At 45.7% G+C, this 16,430-nt stretch overlaps 1 protein-coding gene across 1 annotated transcript; it reads right to left on the bottom strand.

Annotated features, from left to right (window-relative positions):
* Positions 1–11,229: 11,229 nt before the first annotated feature.
* Positions 11,230–13,035, bottom strand: TLCD2 (TLC domain containing 2). Its single transcript, XM_037810471.1, is given in 6 exon segments — positions 11,230–11,537; positions 11,540–11,687; positions 12,156–12,185; positions 12,188–12,242; positions 12,454–12,540; positions 12,716–13,035. Coding segments are annotated over 6 exon segments (948 nt in total).
* Between the last annotated feature and the right edge of the window lie 3,395 nt (positions 13,036–16,430).

The following is a 16,430-nucleotide window of genomic DNA, read 5'->3' as shown; positions in this document are numbered from 1 at the left end:
ACACAAAAATAACAAGAATAATAATTAGAGTGAAAAAGAACAATTGAAGTAAAAAAGAACACTGGGTACCTTTGTCTGTTTGTTTCCTTCCCCTATTTTTCTACTCATCCATCCATAAACTAGACAAAGTGGAGTGTGGTCCTTATGGCTTTCCCAATCCCATTGTCACCCCTCATAAGCTACATTTTTATACAACTGTCTTCGAGATTCATGGGTTCTGGGTTGTAGTTTGATAGTTTCAGGTATCCACCACCAGCTACCCCAATTCTTTAGAACCTAAAAAGGGTTGTCTAAAGTGTGCATAAGAGTGCCCACCAGAGTGACCTCTCGGCTCCTTTTGGAATCTCTCTGCCACTGAAGCTTATTTCATTTCCTTTCACATCCCCCTTTTGGTCAAGAGATGTTCTCCGTCCCACGATGCCGGGTCTACATTCCACCCCGGGAGTCGTATTCCACGTTGCCAGGGAGATTCACTCCCCTGGGTGTCTGATCCCACGGTGGGGGGGGGGGGGGGGCAGTGATTTCACCTTTCAAGTTGGCTTAGCCAGAGAGAGAGGGCCACATCTGAGCAACAAAGAGGCATTCAGGAGGAGACTCTTAGGCACAAATATAGGGAGGCCTAGCCTCTCCTTTGCAGCAACCATCTTCCCAAGGGTAAAACTTATGGTAGAGGGCTCAACCCATCAAACCACCAGTCCCCTATGTCTGTGGTCATGTTAGCAACCATGGAGGTGGGGTAGGCGAATACCCCTGCATTCTCCACAGGCTCCTCAAGGGGGCACTACATCTTTTTTTTCCCCTTGTTTTTCTTTTTTTTTTTTTTTTAACTTTCCCTTCTTTTTTAAATCAACTGTATGAAAAAAAAAGTTAAAAAGAAAACAAACATACAATAAAAGAACATTTCAAAGAGACCATAACAAGGGAGTAAGAAAAAGACAACTAACCTAAGATAACTGCTTAACTTCCAACATGTTCCTACTTTACCCCAAGAAAGTTACATAATATAGCAACATTTCTGTGAACTTGTTCCTACTATATCCATCAGAAATTAACAGACCATAGTCATTTCTGGGCATCCCCAGAACGTTAAATAGCTTATCTGTTCTTCTTGGATTATTGTTCCCCCTTCCTTAATTGCTCTCTACTGCTAGTTCCCCTACATTCTACATTATAAACCATTTGTTTTACATTTTTCAAAGTTCACATTAGTGGTAACATATAATATTTCTCTTTTTGTGCCTGGCTTATTTCGCTCAGCATTATGTCTTCAAGGTTCATCCATGTTGTCATATGTTTCACAAGATCGTTCCTTCTTACTGCCGCGTAGTATTCCATCGTGTGTATATACCACATTTTATTTATCCACTCATCTGTTGAAGGACATTTGGGTTGTTTCCATCTCTTGGCAATTGTGAATAATGCTGCTATGAACATTGGCGTGCAGATATCTGTTCGTGTCACTGCTTTCCGATCTTCTGGGTATATACCGAGAAGTGCAATCGCTGGATCGAATGGTAGCTCTATATCTAGTTTTCTAAGGAACTGCCAGACTGACTTCCAGAGTGGCTGAACCATTATACAGTCCCACCAACAATGAATAAGAGTTCCAATTTCTCCACATCCCCTCCAGCATTTGTAGTTTCCTGTTTGTTTAATGGCAGCCATTCTAACCGGTGTTAGATGGTATCTCATTGTGGTCTTAATTTGCATCTCTCTAATAGCTAGTGAAGCTGAACATTTTTTCATGTGTTTCTTGGCCATTTGTATTTCCTCTTCAGAGAACTGTCTTTTCATATCTTTTGCCCATTTTATAATTGGGCTGTCTGTACTATTGTCATTGAGTTGTAGGATTTCTTTGTATATGCAAGATATCAGTCTTTTGTCAGATACATGGTTTCCAAAAATTTTTTCCCATTGAGTTGGCTGCCTCTTTACCTTTTGAGAAATTCCTTTGAGGTGCAGAAACTTCTAAGCTTGAGGAGTTCCCATTTATCTATTTTCTCTTTTGTTGCTTGTGCTTTGGGTGTAAAGTCTAGGAAGTGGCCGCCTAATACAAGGTCTTGAAGATGTTTTCCTACATTATCTTCTAGGAGTTTTATGGTACTTTCTTTTATATTGAGATCTTTGGTCCATTTTGAGTTAATTTTTGTGTAGGGGGTGAGGTAGGGGTCCTCTTTCATTCTTTTGGATATGGATATCCAACTCTCCCAGCCCCATTTGTTGAAAAGACCATTATGGCTCAGTTCAGTGACTTTGGGGGCCTTATCAAAGATCAGTCGGCCATAGATCTGAGGGTCTATCTCTGAATTCTCAATTCGATTCCATTGATCTATATGTCTATCTTTGTGCCAGTACCATGCTGTTTTGGCAACTGTGGCTTTATAATAAGCTTCAAAGTCAGGGAGTGTAAGTCCTCCCACTTCGTTTTTCATTTTTAGAGTGTCTTTAGCAATTCGAGGCATCTTCCCTTTCCAAATAAATTTGATAACTAGCTTTTCCAAGTCTGCAAAGTAGGTTGTTGGAATTTTGATTGGGATTGCATTGAATCTGTAGATGAGTTTGGGTAGAATTGACATCTTAATGACATTTAGCCTTCCTATCCATGAACATGGAATATTTTTCCATCTTTTAAGGTCCCCTTCTATTTCTTTTAGTAGAGTTATGTAGTTTTCTTTGTATAGGTCTTTTACATCTTTGGTTAAGTTTATTCCTAGGTACTTGATTTTTTTAGTTGCTATTGAAAATGGTATCTTTTTCTTGAGTGTCTCTTCAGTTTGTTCATTTCTAGCATATAGAAACATTACTGACTTATGTGCATTAATCTTGTATCCCGCTACTTCGCTAAATTTGTTTATTAGCTCTAGTAGCTGTATCATCGATTTCTCGGGGTTTTCCAGATATGAGATCATATCATCTGCAAACAATGACAGTTTTATTTCTTCCTTTCCATTTGGATGCCTTTTATTTCTTTGTCTTGCTGGATTGCCCTGGCTAGCACTTCCAGCACAATGTTGAATAACAGTGGTGACAGCGGGCATCCTTGTCTTGTTCCTGATCTTAGAGGGAAGGCTTTCAGTCTCTCACCATTGAGTACTATGCTGGCTGTGGGTTTTTCATATATGCTCTTTATCATGTTGAGGAAGTTTCCTTCAATTCCTACCTTTTGAAGTGTTTTTATCAAAAAGGGATGTTGGATTTTGTCAAATGCTTTTTCAGCATCTATTGAAATGATCATTTGATTTTTCCCTTTTGATTTGTAAATGTGTTGTAATACGTTGATTGATTTTCTTATGTTGAACCATCCTTGCAAGCCTGGAATGAACCCCACTTGGTCATGGTGTATGATTTTTTTAATGTGTCTTTGGATTCGATTTACAAGTATTTTGTTGAGGATTTTTGCATCTATATTCATTAGGGAGATTTGTCCTTTAGTTTTGAGAAATCTTCTGGTGTTATTTCATTGATGATGTACTTTCCTCTTTTTTCTAAGTTCTCTCTTTCTGGGACTCCCATTATTCTGATGAGTGCCCTGGACTGATCCAAAGATTGTCTTATTTTTTCTCCCTAATTCTAACTCCGTCATTTTAGTCTCCTTTCTGGGAGATTTACTCAACTTTATCTTCAACCCTTCCATGAGTTTTTAATTCCCAGTATTACAGTTTTAATTTCCAAATATTCTTTTTAGTTCTCTCTGAATGCTTCTTTTAGTAGTAGCATGTTCTTGTTTCTCTGGGGGAAGTAATGAGATTTTTATGACTATTATTTTTAAAGACTATTATTATGAATAGTCTTTGCTTTCTTCATGTTTTTCTTTTTTATTTATATATTTCATGTTACAGACTTTCCTAAAATGCCCATCATTTGTTCTTCAATTAGAGTTGTGATAAGTGCTACCAAGGAGAATTACAGATTGATTTTTGACCTGTCTGTGGGGGGGATCATGGACGCTTCTTTGGAGAAAGAGATGTTGGAAATGAGCACTGAAGAATGAGAATGTATTGGGCAAAGGGAGTGGAGTAGGAAGGAGGGAGCCAGAGAGATGGGGGCAGGGGAGAGTAGAATGTCCACCAGGCAGAGGACACTGCCTGTGCAAGACCCTGAGAGAGGAAGGAGCATGGCATGTTGCATAAACTGAATAAGGTCACACAAAGAGTGAAGCATAAAATACCATGAGTCTTGAGAGCAAACAAAGGCAAATCATGCAGAACCTTGCAGGTCATGTTATGAGTTATACCTTTATTTTAAGAAGAAGGAGGAGCCACTGGGTGGGAATGATATGATCAGATTTGCATTTTAATAATCACATACTGGCTGCTATGCGGAGAATAGTAATGAAGCCATCATCAGGTCACCCAGGCTAGAAATGACAGTGACTAGACCAGGATGGGCAGCAGAGATGGAAAGGAAGGGATGGCTGTGAAAGCCATTCAGAACTCAGTGATCACTTGGATGTGTGTGTTTGGGGTAGGAGTGGGTTGGGTTGGCTAGGGGCTGACTCCTAAGTTCCTGACTTATCCAGTCAGTTGATAGCAGTGCTGGGCATACATTGGGAGAATTCTGGGCAGGGTGCAGGTTTGGGAGGAAAGATCCTGATTTAGATTTTGGACAACCCCTTGGATATCAGAATGCAACAATCCCACCCTCTGCAAGCTGTCTGTTCTCAGGCTGTGGGTCTTTGATGACCTGTGTCTAAATCCCTCCCCTCTGGTTTCTCTCCTCTGGATGACTCCTATTTTCCAAATTTCCCACTTTAACAAAATCCTGTCTGCAAACTCCCCAAGGCCAGGGCTCTGGCTCTTTTACTCACTGCTTGGCACATAATAGGCCCTTTATAAATATCTGTCAAAAGGAGAAATAAAGAAAAGTGTGCCAAGGATACCGGGACCCACAGAATAAAATGGCAATCTTTCTAGATTGTGAAACTGACAGTTTCACATGACATTTTGTAGAAGTTTAAAAAATCGAGTAAAACAACTTTTAAGTTATTTCAAATGGCATTTTGTATTAAAACAAATATGGGTAGATTGTGAAGTAGAATGCAAAGTTCATGTGAATTTTTAAGATTCTCTGTATGTCAAAGAAAATGCTTACTGTAGCTGCTGTGCTTCCCTCACCCAACCCTCTCCAAACCCCCAGCCCTGTATGCCACCTCTTCTTACTGCCAAGGTAGGGACACTGGAATTCTACTAAGGATTGGGGTGAAGGAAGGAAGGGCAGAGGCTTGAAGAAAATGACATCTGGAATTGCTGATGAGGGGAACTGGTGATTAGTTGAACTGGGCAGTGCAGCAGCAGGAATGTGTGGCTCCCAGTTCTGTGGGCTTCTCTGTCTTCCTCTAGCAGTGCCCAGACCCAGGAGCCGAAGCAGAGAGAACTGGCCGAGCTGGTCACTCAGTGCCCAGATTTAGCAATGCCAACAACCAGTGGAATATCAAGGAGGTAAAGGAATCCTCTTGAGAGCACTGGCAGGCAGGCCAGAGTGACAGGGCAAAGCTTAACCCTAATAAATCAAATACTATCCCTGAAATGTCAGACTCTCTTCAGAGTTTGCTTTTCTTGGGTGGGAGGTGGCAGGCAGAAGCCCTTTCCAGGCACCATCATATCATGCAGCACAAATGACTTCCCATTCTTCAACTCCTACATACCACACGGCTTGCACCCTTATCTCTGTTGAAAGAACTCGTTCAGTTTGTGAATCACTTCTGTGTCCAGATCCTGTAGAAGGGGTGTCGGGTGAAGGCTTGGTCCCCACCAGGTTATAGGAAGTGGAAGGGTGCACTGCACACTCACCAGGTAAGTGGTGCTCATGTCTGCAGAGGAAAGCTGAAACGAACCTCTGACCTTTACAGTTGCCGCGTTCCTGAAAAGTACAGGAATCAATACTTGGTGAATAGAAGTCTGGCTTTCAAATTGAAGCCTCTTGACTTACAAATACCCCTTCAGAGGCAATTTAGCTGACTTGATTGATCTTTGGTTGTCAGGTGACTCCTTCCGTTCTGCTTTGAAGTCTCTCTACTCCTCAGCCTTTCTCTAAAGAAAGAGGCAAACTAGAATATAGGATGGATCCCCGAATCAAATCAACCACTGCATTCTGAGTCAGGCCGTGCCACAAATGAGGTGAGTGTGCTTGTATAAGTTACGTAACTTCTCTAGGGTTCAATTTTCTGCAAAATGAAATGATGAGACTGGATTATTTTTAAGATTATGTATTAATCAGGATTCAGTTACATGTGAAAAACTCAACCTCTCTTAAGCAAATACGGGAATTTTTTGGCCCATGTAACTGAATGGTCCAAGGGAAACTCTAGCTTCAGGTAGAGCAGAAACTCAAACGGTATTAGAAATCTCTCCTTGTATCTTGAGTCCTCTTTACTTCTGTATTGGCTGCATGCCCAGGGAAGCTTTCTTACATCCTACCAGCTTAGCAAGGCCAGCACACATAGAGTGCGTCTTCACCAAAAGTTCTAGCAAGTGTCAAAGTGCTGAGGCTCATGGTTTCTGCTTATAGCATGAACTCGTTCATGGGCAAGAGGATATGGGGTTCTGATTGGCTAGGTGTGGGTCCCAACACTGCTGGGTAGGTAAAAATGGCAGATATCTGCCATAGGTGTAATAGAAAAAAATATATGTTTGAGTCTAGGCCATGCCACTAAATAACCCTGAGTAAATTACTCAACCTCTCAGAGCCTCACTTTTTTCATCCAAATAGTGGGCTGAGTCTCTATTGCATGGGATTAAGTGGAATACCATATAAAAGTTACCTGATGTGGTAGGAACTCAACAAATGTTCAGCCTGGAATGCTATGACTCTAAGTTAATGATCCTTAAGCAAACATTTCATTTCAAAAATGGAGCTCCTCTTTTAAGAATAACTTTCCTGTGTAATCTCATGCAGACTGAAGACTCTTAATTTTCAACCTGGAAAATCCAAATTTTATATTTGGTAAAGACTTGGAAATTCAGTTATGAGGATTCCTATTCAATTAATTCTCTCATCTGGCTAAAAAGTCATTTTCGTTTCAACCCAGGGTCTTAGTTTCCAGGCTGCTGTAACAATTATCGCACAATGGGTTGGTTTAACAGCAGGAATTTATTGGCTCATGGTTTCAGAGGCTAGGAGGCTTGCTTCCTCCTGGGGTCAGTAGCCTTCTGGCTGGCCAGAAATCTTTGGGGTCCTTGGCTCTCCTTGGCTCTCCTGTCACATGTCTCATCTCTCTTCCTGGTTCCTGCTGACTTCCAGCTTCTCCCTGTGGCCTTCTCTTTATAAGGCCTCCAGTAATAGGATTAAGACCATCCTGATTCAGTTGGTCACACCTTAGCTAAAAATAACATGTTCCAAAGATCCTATTTACAATGGATTCACACCCATAGGAACGGATTAAGATTAAGATTGGGGTCCATAACTCAATCTACCATACTGTAGCATTGAAAATCATTCTAAACTGTCTGAATCCACTCTCTTGCTCTAAGTCCATTCTACTTAAGAAATTGTGTTCCCTCTCTGATAGCCATGGATCTTAGAACAATTCAGGGCTTCGAAAGTCAAAAACATTTGGTGTCAGGCAATGCCCTTCTCAAGGCAAAGGTTCCACAATCTGCCTTCTGGTCCATTGCCTTGGAAATCAGGACACTGTTGCAGCCAAGAAAATGGATTCAAAGTACCTACATTAGCAAGAAACCAATGTAGTTACCTGCAGAATGATTTATTAATTTATAACCAGGACAGTGCTCCCAGGTCACAAAGATCATAAAATGTCCATCTCCCCATCCAGGAAAGCCCCTTCCCTATGTCAGAAGACAAATGATTCACCGTAAATATCTAGGTAGGCACGGGGCGAGTCTGGGGAGGGCCCACAAAGCACCGGCCTAGTAAACAGACTAATGGTACCAAATGTGGCATCTGCTGACCTCTGTATTTTTGATCTTCCCTTTTCTAGGATCCCAACTGCCTAACCCTCTTTGATTCACATCATCTTTATCTGATCCACACTCCAGTCAATAATATCCCCACTTACTCAAGTATAACCACAGTCCAGTCTGTGTTTCCTGAAATTTCACAGGCTCACCCGATAGATATTTACGATCGATCCCAAGCTCTTCAATATACACTTACATCTTGCCCCTGCTAATCTCACCCACCTTCTATGGATTTTACTAGTTAACCCACAGAATCAGCCATATTTCTCTAATGGTCAAGTTCTCGGGCATCCCTCATCAATGTCATTAAGTACTACCAAGAAGGACTATTCACTTAGACTGTGAGTGCATGACCGTGGAGAGGGAAAAAAAAAAGGTTGGAGTAAAATGACATTGACCTCAGAACATCCTTGCAGAACAGATTTCTCAGGTGGGTTTGTCACATTTCTTTTGCTTTGAAAACTCAAGGCAGACGTGTTTCTTAAGCAGTCAAGATGGCAAACCGAGGTTTGTAGATACTACTTCCATTAAGGACAAACTCTGACAAAAATCTATTTTGTTTCTCTATTGCCACCTCCATGCCTTGGCCTTGCCAGTTTTGGTCTTGCTGCGTTTAAACCCTTTGCTCTTACTTTCTGTGTTCACTTATTTCCAACCACCGCAGTTTCTGCTCAGTCTCTAGGTGTGATTTTTCCCCTTTGTGCCTCAGTTTTTGACTCTATTACTGTGCTCCCTCACAATCCCTTGCTCTCATTTTTTTTTTCATATCCCTATTGTACCTTTTTCTCTCTCTTCATCTCTGTGTTCTCGCCTTTTCTTGTTTCTTCTTTTGGATATTTAAGTGTTCTGTTCTCCCTGTCCCCCTTTTCCTCTCCTTCTTGGCCCCTTTGCTTCTGCTCCTTTCTTAATTTACATTCCTGATCCCCACTCTCCTGTCTCCCACCAGTCTCTGCCTATCAGTCACTGTCAGCCTCTATCTTTGTGTTTTGTACTGTAGCTGTTTGTTCTTTGTCTTTCTGCCCGTCTCCAACTCAACATATTTCCTGCTTCTTTCTGTCAATGAATCTTTCCCTTGACCGCCTGCTTCTCCTTCTGCGCGTCAGCTTCTCGGCTCCCCTGCCTAACCCCCTCCTCGCTCCGTTTCCACCTCCCTCTGCTAATTTCTCATCTGCCACTGTTCCCTCCATCTCTTCTGAGTCTGACAGTTCCTCCTTGTCACTCTCATTATTTCATTGTCAAGACTATCTGTACCTTCCACCTTTGGGGTCCCTTCTTGTCCGTCTCGATTTCTATTTTTCTTGTCTTCTTTGTTTATGACGATGTTACCCATCCATGATTTTGTTTCCTCTCAGCATCTGTGACTGTCTTTCTCTATCTTTCTGCCGAGAATTCTCTCTCCCTTGCCCACAATCTCTCCTTGCCTCTGTCTCCTCTATGCAATTAATCCTTCCCTCTTTCTTTCTATCTGTCCCTTAATCTATGTCTGTCTGTCTTAATCATCTCTTTTTTCTTTCTCTACCTCAGCTTCTTGGCAGGTTGTTTTTTTTTTTTTAATCTTCCTGTCTTTTGCTTTTGCTCATGTATCTTGTCTGCGGGTGATTAAAGGGTATCTCTTTCTGTCTGTTGTTTAGTAAAAAAGCAACTTTAATCTGCTCTGCACTGCCCGTAACCAAGATGTTCTGCTGGAAGAAGGGTGGGGTCTCACACAGGAGAAAGAATGTGGCAGAAATGGCAGGAGAGGAAAGAGGGCTTGGAGCAAATCCCAGAAGAGGGTCAGATATTCCTGAAACCCTCTGCAGCCAAGAGGCAGCCTCCCTCACCTGCTCCTGCTTCTGCCCTCAGTACTCCCTGGAAGCCTGGGCCTGGGCCCCTACACTGCCCCCAGGATGGGGGTTGGAGTCTCTTCCGTGTCTCTGGACTTCAGTACTGTCCTAAGAAGACAGACTGTACCGGTTTATATATTTTATGTCCCCCAGAAAAAGCTATGTTCTCTGATGCAATCTTGTGGGGGAAGACATATTAGTGTTGATTAAGTTGGAATGTTTAGATTAGGTTGTTTCCATGGAGATGCGCCTCACCCAACTGTGGGTGATAACTCTGATTGGATAATTTCCATGGAGGTGTGGCCCCGCCCATTCAGCATGGGCCTTGATTGGTTTACTAGAGAACTATATAAGCGCAGACAGAAGGAGTGAGCTTGCTACAGCCAAGAGGGACACTTTGAAGTATGCACAGGAGCTGAGAGAGGAGCTGCAGATGAGAGACAGTTTGATGACGGCCACTGGAAGCAGACTCTTGCTCTGGAGAAGCTAAGAGAGGACAAATGCCCCAAGAGCAACTGAGAGTGACATTTTGAGAAGAAGCTGCGGCCTAGAGAGGAACGTCCTGGGAGAAAGCCATTTTGAAACCAGAACTTGGAGCAGATGTGCCTTCCCAGCTAACAGAAGTTTTCCGGATGCCATTGGCCATCCTCCAGTGAAGGTACCTGATTGTTGATGACTTACCTTGGACACTTGATGGCCTTAAGACTGAAACTGTGTAACCAAATAAACCCCATTTATAAAAGCCGATCCATTTCTGGTGTTTTGCATCCTGGCAGCATTAGCAAACTGGAACACAGACCTAGCCCCATCCATGCTCATCCCTCTAAGATGCTGCATTTTCTATGAAACAGTAAGAAGATAATAAAATAAAATAAAATAAGTCAGATATAGTAGGACTAGGGTTAAGTGAAAACACAATAGTGTGGCTCCGAGACCCAGAAATATCAACAGCAATTATGTGGCCTAGGTGCTTCTGTCTCTTGGCAATTATTACTTCCTTCCCTACTGGCTACCAACAGCACCTGTGAGCCTCCTCCTCCTGCCAGAATTTGGCCAAAGGTGAGGTATCTCTTCTCTCCGACCCCAGCCCCTCCATATCAGAGCTCCTTGATCCTAGTAGGACCTCACTTTTCATCATCTGTCTTGTGTTAAAGCAAAGGTGTCTGTTCTCTTCAGGAGTTTCTTCTAGCTTCATGTCCCCTGCCACCCCCCTCCTGCACCACTGTGCCTCTTGAGTTAGTCTGCTGGAAAGAACCATCATGTAATAATGGAATCCGGTGACCAGGTCTCTCTCCACCCAAAAATATCAGCAGTTCTTCTTAGGTCCTAGGAATGGGGGAGGGTGTGAGTTAGCTGGAAGAGAAACTGAGATACTGAATATTCTGTCCAGCCCTCACCCCAATGGGGGAATGTGCACTGAAGGACCACCACCTCCTTGTCCTGGCCCTACCTCCCCCAGCACTGGCAGAAGACAAGCCTGTGGCTTCTCTCTAGTCTTCCAGGCTGAGAGCGGAATCAACCCTGTGGTGAGGCCCGACAGGCTCACCATCACAACATGTCCTGGTCCCAGATTCCTTGTGCCCAGGGTTGTGTGGGTGGGGCTCAGACCACAGGCCATCACTGACCAGGATGTGGACACCCAATATGATGCTCGTGACATGCACAGTGACGAGCCCAGTTCCACCAGGGATGAGCAAAGCAGGAGGCACCTGGTGGTGCTACCGGAACAGCCACAGACTCATCCACCCCACTGACACCAGGCAAAAGAGGGCTAGTGTGGCCAGGGTGGCCCAGCTGCCATGCTGAAGGTTAGGGATGGCACCTGGTGAGAAAGCAGCAGCAACTTGTGCAGGTACAGGCAGGCCAAGTTCAGCTCCAGAAGTAGAGACAACATGGAGAAGCCCATGTAGTGGCTGGAGAGAATGGCGGTGCTGTGGCAGCTCACTACCTGTCAGTCGGGCCAGAGGTCTGAGGACCTCCCAGGACCTGCCACACATCATGTCCCAACATCCTAGTCCTTAAGAAAGGGGTCTCCAAGCATTTTGCGGGAACCCTCCCAAACACTTGGCCTTTATGCTTACCCTTACCTCTGGGGCCTGAGGGACCTTAAAACAACCATTCCTTGGGATGAAAGCATCTTTGGCCCAGGGGCTGTCTCACCCTAGAGCTGCTGCATTTGTTCAGTACCTCCCCAGCTTCTATCCCTGGGCTTGCATGCCCCAGCACCGTTCCCCAACTGCACATCACAAGCAGCTCCACAGCTGCCAGGGACCCAGGCTCCTCCTTAGTCACCCCCCTGCCCCCAGTTCAGCCCAAGATGGTGAAGCTCAAGCTGCAGGGGTCAGAAACTCTCCGGGAAGTCAGAGGACAGAAAGTCACCTCCCTTTCCATCTGGCCTCTCCCTTCACAGCCTTGCCACCAAATGGTGACAGAGCAGGTCCCAGCCCAGGCCTGGCCCAAGGTCTGGTTCCACAGCATACCAGCTCCATGGGCCAGGAAATAACTTGTGGAGGGTTGTGTGTGTTAGGCCTTCCCCAAGCTGGTGCGCAGCCTAGAGAGGAATCTCCACCCCCTTTTAATCAAGTTTTTTGTTTCCCTCAGTAAAGCCGCCAGAAAACATTTTAGCTCTGGATGGGAGGGGGAAAGGGACCTGAAATTATCGTGGGAAGGTCCCCCGCCCCCCAACTCCCACAGGCCCAGCCCTCCCTGCAGGCTCACCCACAGACTCAGCCACCAGTGCCAGCGCCCATGGCGGGTGGCCGTGAGTCGGGTCTGTAGCCATCTGAGGGTACTGAGATAGCCTGGGGGAGATGGGGGCGCTATGGTCAGCGCCAGGCAGACCCTTCCTGGACCGCATCCTCCCGCGGTGCACGCCCTCCCGCCCATCCACGCCCCGACCCCGATCTCAGACGCTCAAGGTCTCGCATCGATTCTAAAGATGCTCTTCTTCTAACCTCAGCCTTCCATCCCCTGAACCCCCAAATCCCGCATCCGAGCAGCGCCCGGGCCCCCGTGAGCAGGCTGAGCACCAGGGAGACACAGATGTTCCGCCACTTCCTACGGTCCTGAGCAGCAGATCCCGGCGTGGGCGGCGGCTGCAGCCCCCAGTGCAGCCCCCGCAACGCGGCGGAGGAGGCGCGGGTCACGAGGAACCCCGAGGAAGCCACGGTGTGGCTGCTAGGGGAGGTCCCGATCGGTCCCTTTGGACTGTGAAGTGGCTTCCCCGCAGGGTCGGGGCCCTGGGCTCCCCCGCCCGCCGTGCCTTGGGCATCTGCTGTTACTTTTCCCGGGCTCATCCACGCCCCCATCCCTCACTTGGGCGGTGATTGGAGCAGCCGTGGGGCCACCGCCCTGGAGCTATGGCAACCGATCGCATCCGGCCCTAGCGGGGTTCGCGGTTTGGGGGCTCCCAGGAACCAAGCCTTGCTCTCCGGAACCCATGAAGGCTTCGAGATATAGCTAGGGGTCTCCCCTAACTCCTTGTGTCCTGAACCCGTTGGAGGTACCAGAAATGGGTCGCTAGTCTGATCTCACCTGATGCCCCCGGGGACCCCGCTCCAACTTTCATCTTTTCTTCCCTATTCTCTAAACCTCTCACCTGCAGGTCGTCCCTGCCACCCACCCTCACTTCCCTGAAGGCAGAAGAACACGCAACCCACTCCCACTTGCTTAAACCTTACCACCGCCCTGCCCCGCCCCCCTACTCTGTGTCAGTTGTGGGGGTGGGGGCATCTCAATTCTTTGGAATCATCCCTTCTGCCCCACCCCCCGAGGCTTTCAGACCTTCAAGATATCCCAGCAAACGTACAATTACAGGAGTCCTGCCCCTTACATATTCCTCCTAAACATAACATCAGCCCCCATTTTGGAAAAGTGACCCACTATTGATTGTTATTATTGGCCATCCCTAGGAGCCTTATTAGGAAGGAAGGCAAGAGGGAATCCCTCACCACCCTAATCCTGAAAAACATCCCCTCCCCCAGGACTTGCTACCTGTACCTTGGGTAAGAGATAGTCTCCTCCAATCTGAGGGAGCAGGGGGAGGTCACACAGGGTCATCTCAAGTTTGGGGCAGAATCAGATGACAAAAACAAAGATTCAACCTGCTTTAGGCAGCAGGACGATTAGGATCCTAGAACCCCTCTGCCCCAAAGGGAAATCTTCCCCAAGCCCCCATCCCCCAAACCATGAAGGGTGGCAGGTTTTCAGTTTTCTTCCCTTCTTACTCCATACCTCTCTAGCTGGCTGACAGTCAGCAATTCAGAGAGCTGTTTCCTGTATGCTGAGAGGGTGGATTCCAGTTACTTCTAAAAAAATGAAGTTCATAAACCAACAGTTGCTCCTCCCCCACAAACATTCTCACAATCCCCTTTTCTCTGCCAAAATCCCACCAAGACCCATGGGGTTAGGGGCATCTCCCCATTCTTCCACATCCAACTCTCCAAAGGTCTTAAAAATTACACAGATCTTTTAAATTTTATTTATTATACAAAAGCGACACCAGATTAGTGTATAAAATTCAGAAATTACAGAAAAACACAAGGAGAAAAATTGCAATGACTTTTATTACACCATCCAAAGATAACCACTCTTAACTTTTTGAACTGTGTCCTCGGTCTTTCTCATCTGTTTTATGTACACAAGGATACACCCATATTTTAAAAATACAAAACTGAGATCACATAATACATGTACTATTTTTATATCCTTTTCATATTAATATTTGTTCTTCTACATGACTTTTAATGGCTACATGGTACCGTACCATCTGGATGGATATACAATAATTTACTTAAGCAATTCCCTATTGCAAATTTTCATTACAGCAGAAATGAATTCCCAATCAAGCAGTTGCCTCCCATTTTTCCCTATTGCAATACTGGGATGAACATCTTGTAACTAAATCCCTAATTATTTTCATAGGGAAAATTCCCAAGTGGAGAATTACTAGGTCAATGACCATGAGAACTTTTGGGGTGTTTGATACATATTATCAAATCGCCATCAGGAAGGCTGTACAATTTATACTCCCACATGAAATGGATGGGGGTGTCATTTCAGTACTCCTTTGTCTTACTCTTTTCTGTTATACCTTGTCAAGGGGAAAATGCTTTCAGGTATATTTGCCTTTCTTTAATTACTAATGAAGTGTACATTTCTTTCATGGTTTTATCCATTTGATTTCTTTTGTGAATTTCCTGAGTTTGCCGTTTCACAGCTGGCTCTTGCTCCTTGAGGCTGCTCATCTAAAAATTATGCAGGGAAGGGGAAGAGTAGAAGTAGGAGGGTGAAGCCACAGGACACTTTAATATGATCCCATATCTCTGGGAATGGCAGAAAGACTGGAGGGAAATGAGCAGAGTAGGAGACGACTGGAAGCTCTCCCTTCTCCTGGGGTGCTGAAGGCCATCATGGGTCCCCTCCATGGGATGCCCAGGCAGGACCTGTGTTCTCCAGACCTAGCCCTTCACGGGCCTTCTGCCTGCCAGTGTGTTCCCAAGGTGCCCCTCCACACCTCTGCCCATGATGGGCAAGGATGGCAGAACCACATATCCCGGGCTGGAGGGAGACCCCATGGCCAGTGAAGTGAGGGGGGAAGAAAAGACAGAAGCATGCATGGGGACAGGGCAGTATTTGCTGCAGCCTATGTGTAGATTCGTCTACCCACCTCCTCTACCACAGCCCCCACCCCCAACATGTCCTACAACCTCAGCTTAGGCTGCAGAGGAGCTGGGTTCAACAGTCTACTCTCCCATAAACCTTTCAGCTTTTCCTAAATAGAGGATATGACCCAGCTCCCTGCAGTCCCTGAATTGGGCTGCCTTCAGGCAGGGAGACTGGACCAAGGTTGAACCACACCAGAGACTGACTGAGATTGGATCAGGAACTGGGGGCGGCAGGGTCACATCCCACAGCCCATCTCTCCCCTGGTTGCTAAAGGGGAGAATATCCTGCCTATGCACAATCCTGGTCGGCAAAGTGAGGGGAGAAACAGCACAGAAAGTGAGGGGAGAAACAGCGCAGCAGCAGCTGGAACCTTGTTCGGGGCTACAGTCCTGCTCTGGGTGGCAGAGGAAGCCTGGGACCGCTTTGGCATGGTGGGAAGTCAGCACAGAGACCAAGCTTCCACTGGCCTCTTGCATTGGTCTAACCCTGGCCCCCACTGCCCCAGAGAGCACCTGGGTTATGGTTGGGGTGTGGAGAGGGTGACAGCTTATGTGAAAAGCTTTTTTATTTCCACCCACAGGTGGAAGAGAGCTCAGGCTTGCTCTAGTTTGCACAAGTGGGCTTCTGATTCCCTCATGCATTCTTATCTGCATGATTCTCCATCTCACAGGTAGAAATGCCGAGACAGGAGGTCTAAGGGTCCCAGATATGGTGAACACCCCTGAATCTAGAGTCTGGGCCAGTCAAAAGGAATACAGGGAAAGGTATGAGTGGGGGAATGACTATTCAGATGAGTTTCAGTATTGCTAGTTCCCTAAATTTTGGGACCTCACCTGGAAAGGCCAGTACAGAAGAATTGCCAACAAGGAAGGAGGGTCAAGAAGGAAATCAGGGTGGTCAGTTTTCTTCTCCCCACTTCTTCCTTCTGTCACACACAGACTGACTATCTTTGACTACTTCAGTCAGGGTTTCTAATCTAAAATTGCTCTCTCTTTCTGAAGGCTCCCCAAGTGAGCAGGGCTCC

This window comes from Choloepus didactylus, chromosome 18 (assembly GCF_015220235.1).
Source record: "Choloepus didactylus isolate mChoDid1 chromosome 18, mChoDid1.pri, whole genome shotgun sequence".
Classification (NCBI taxonomy): Eukaryota; Metazoa; Chordata; class Mammalia; order Pilosa; family Megalonychidae; genus Choloepus; species Choloepus didactylus.
This window is presented reverse-complemented; position numbering and strand designations above follow the sequence as displayed.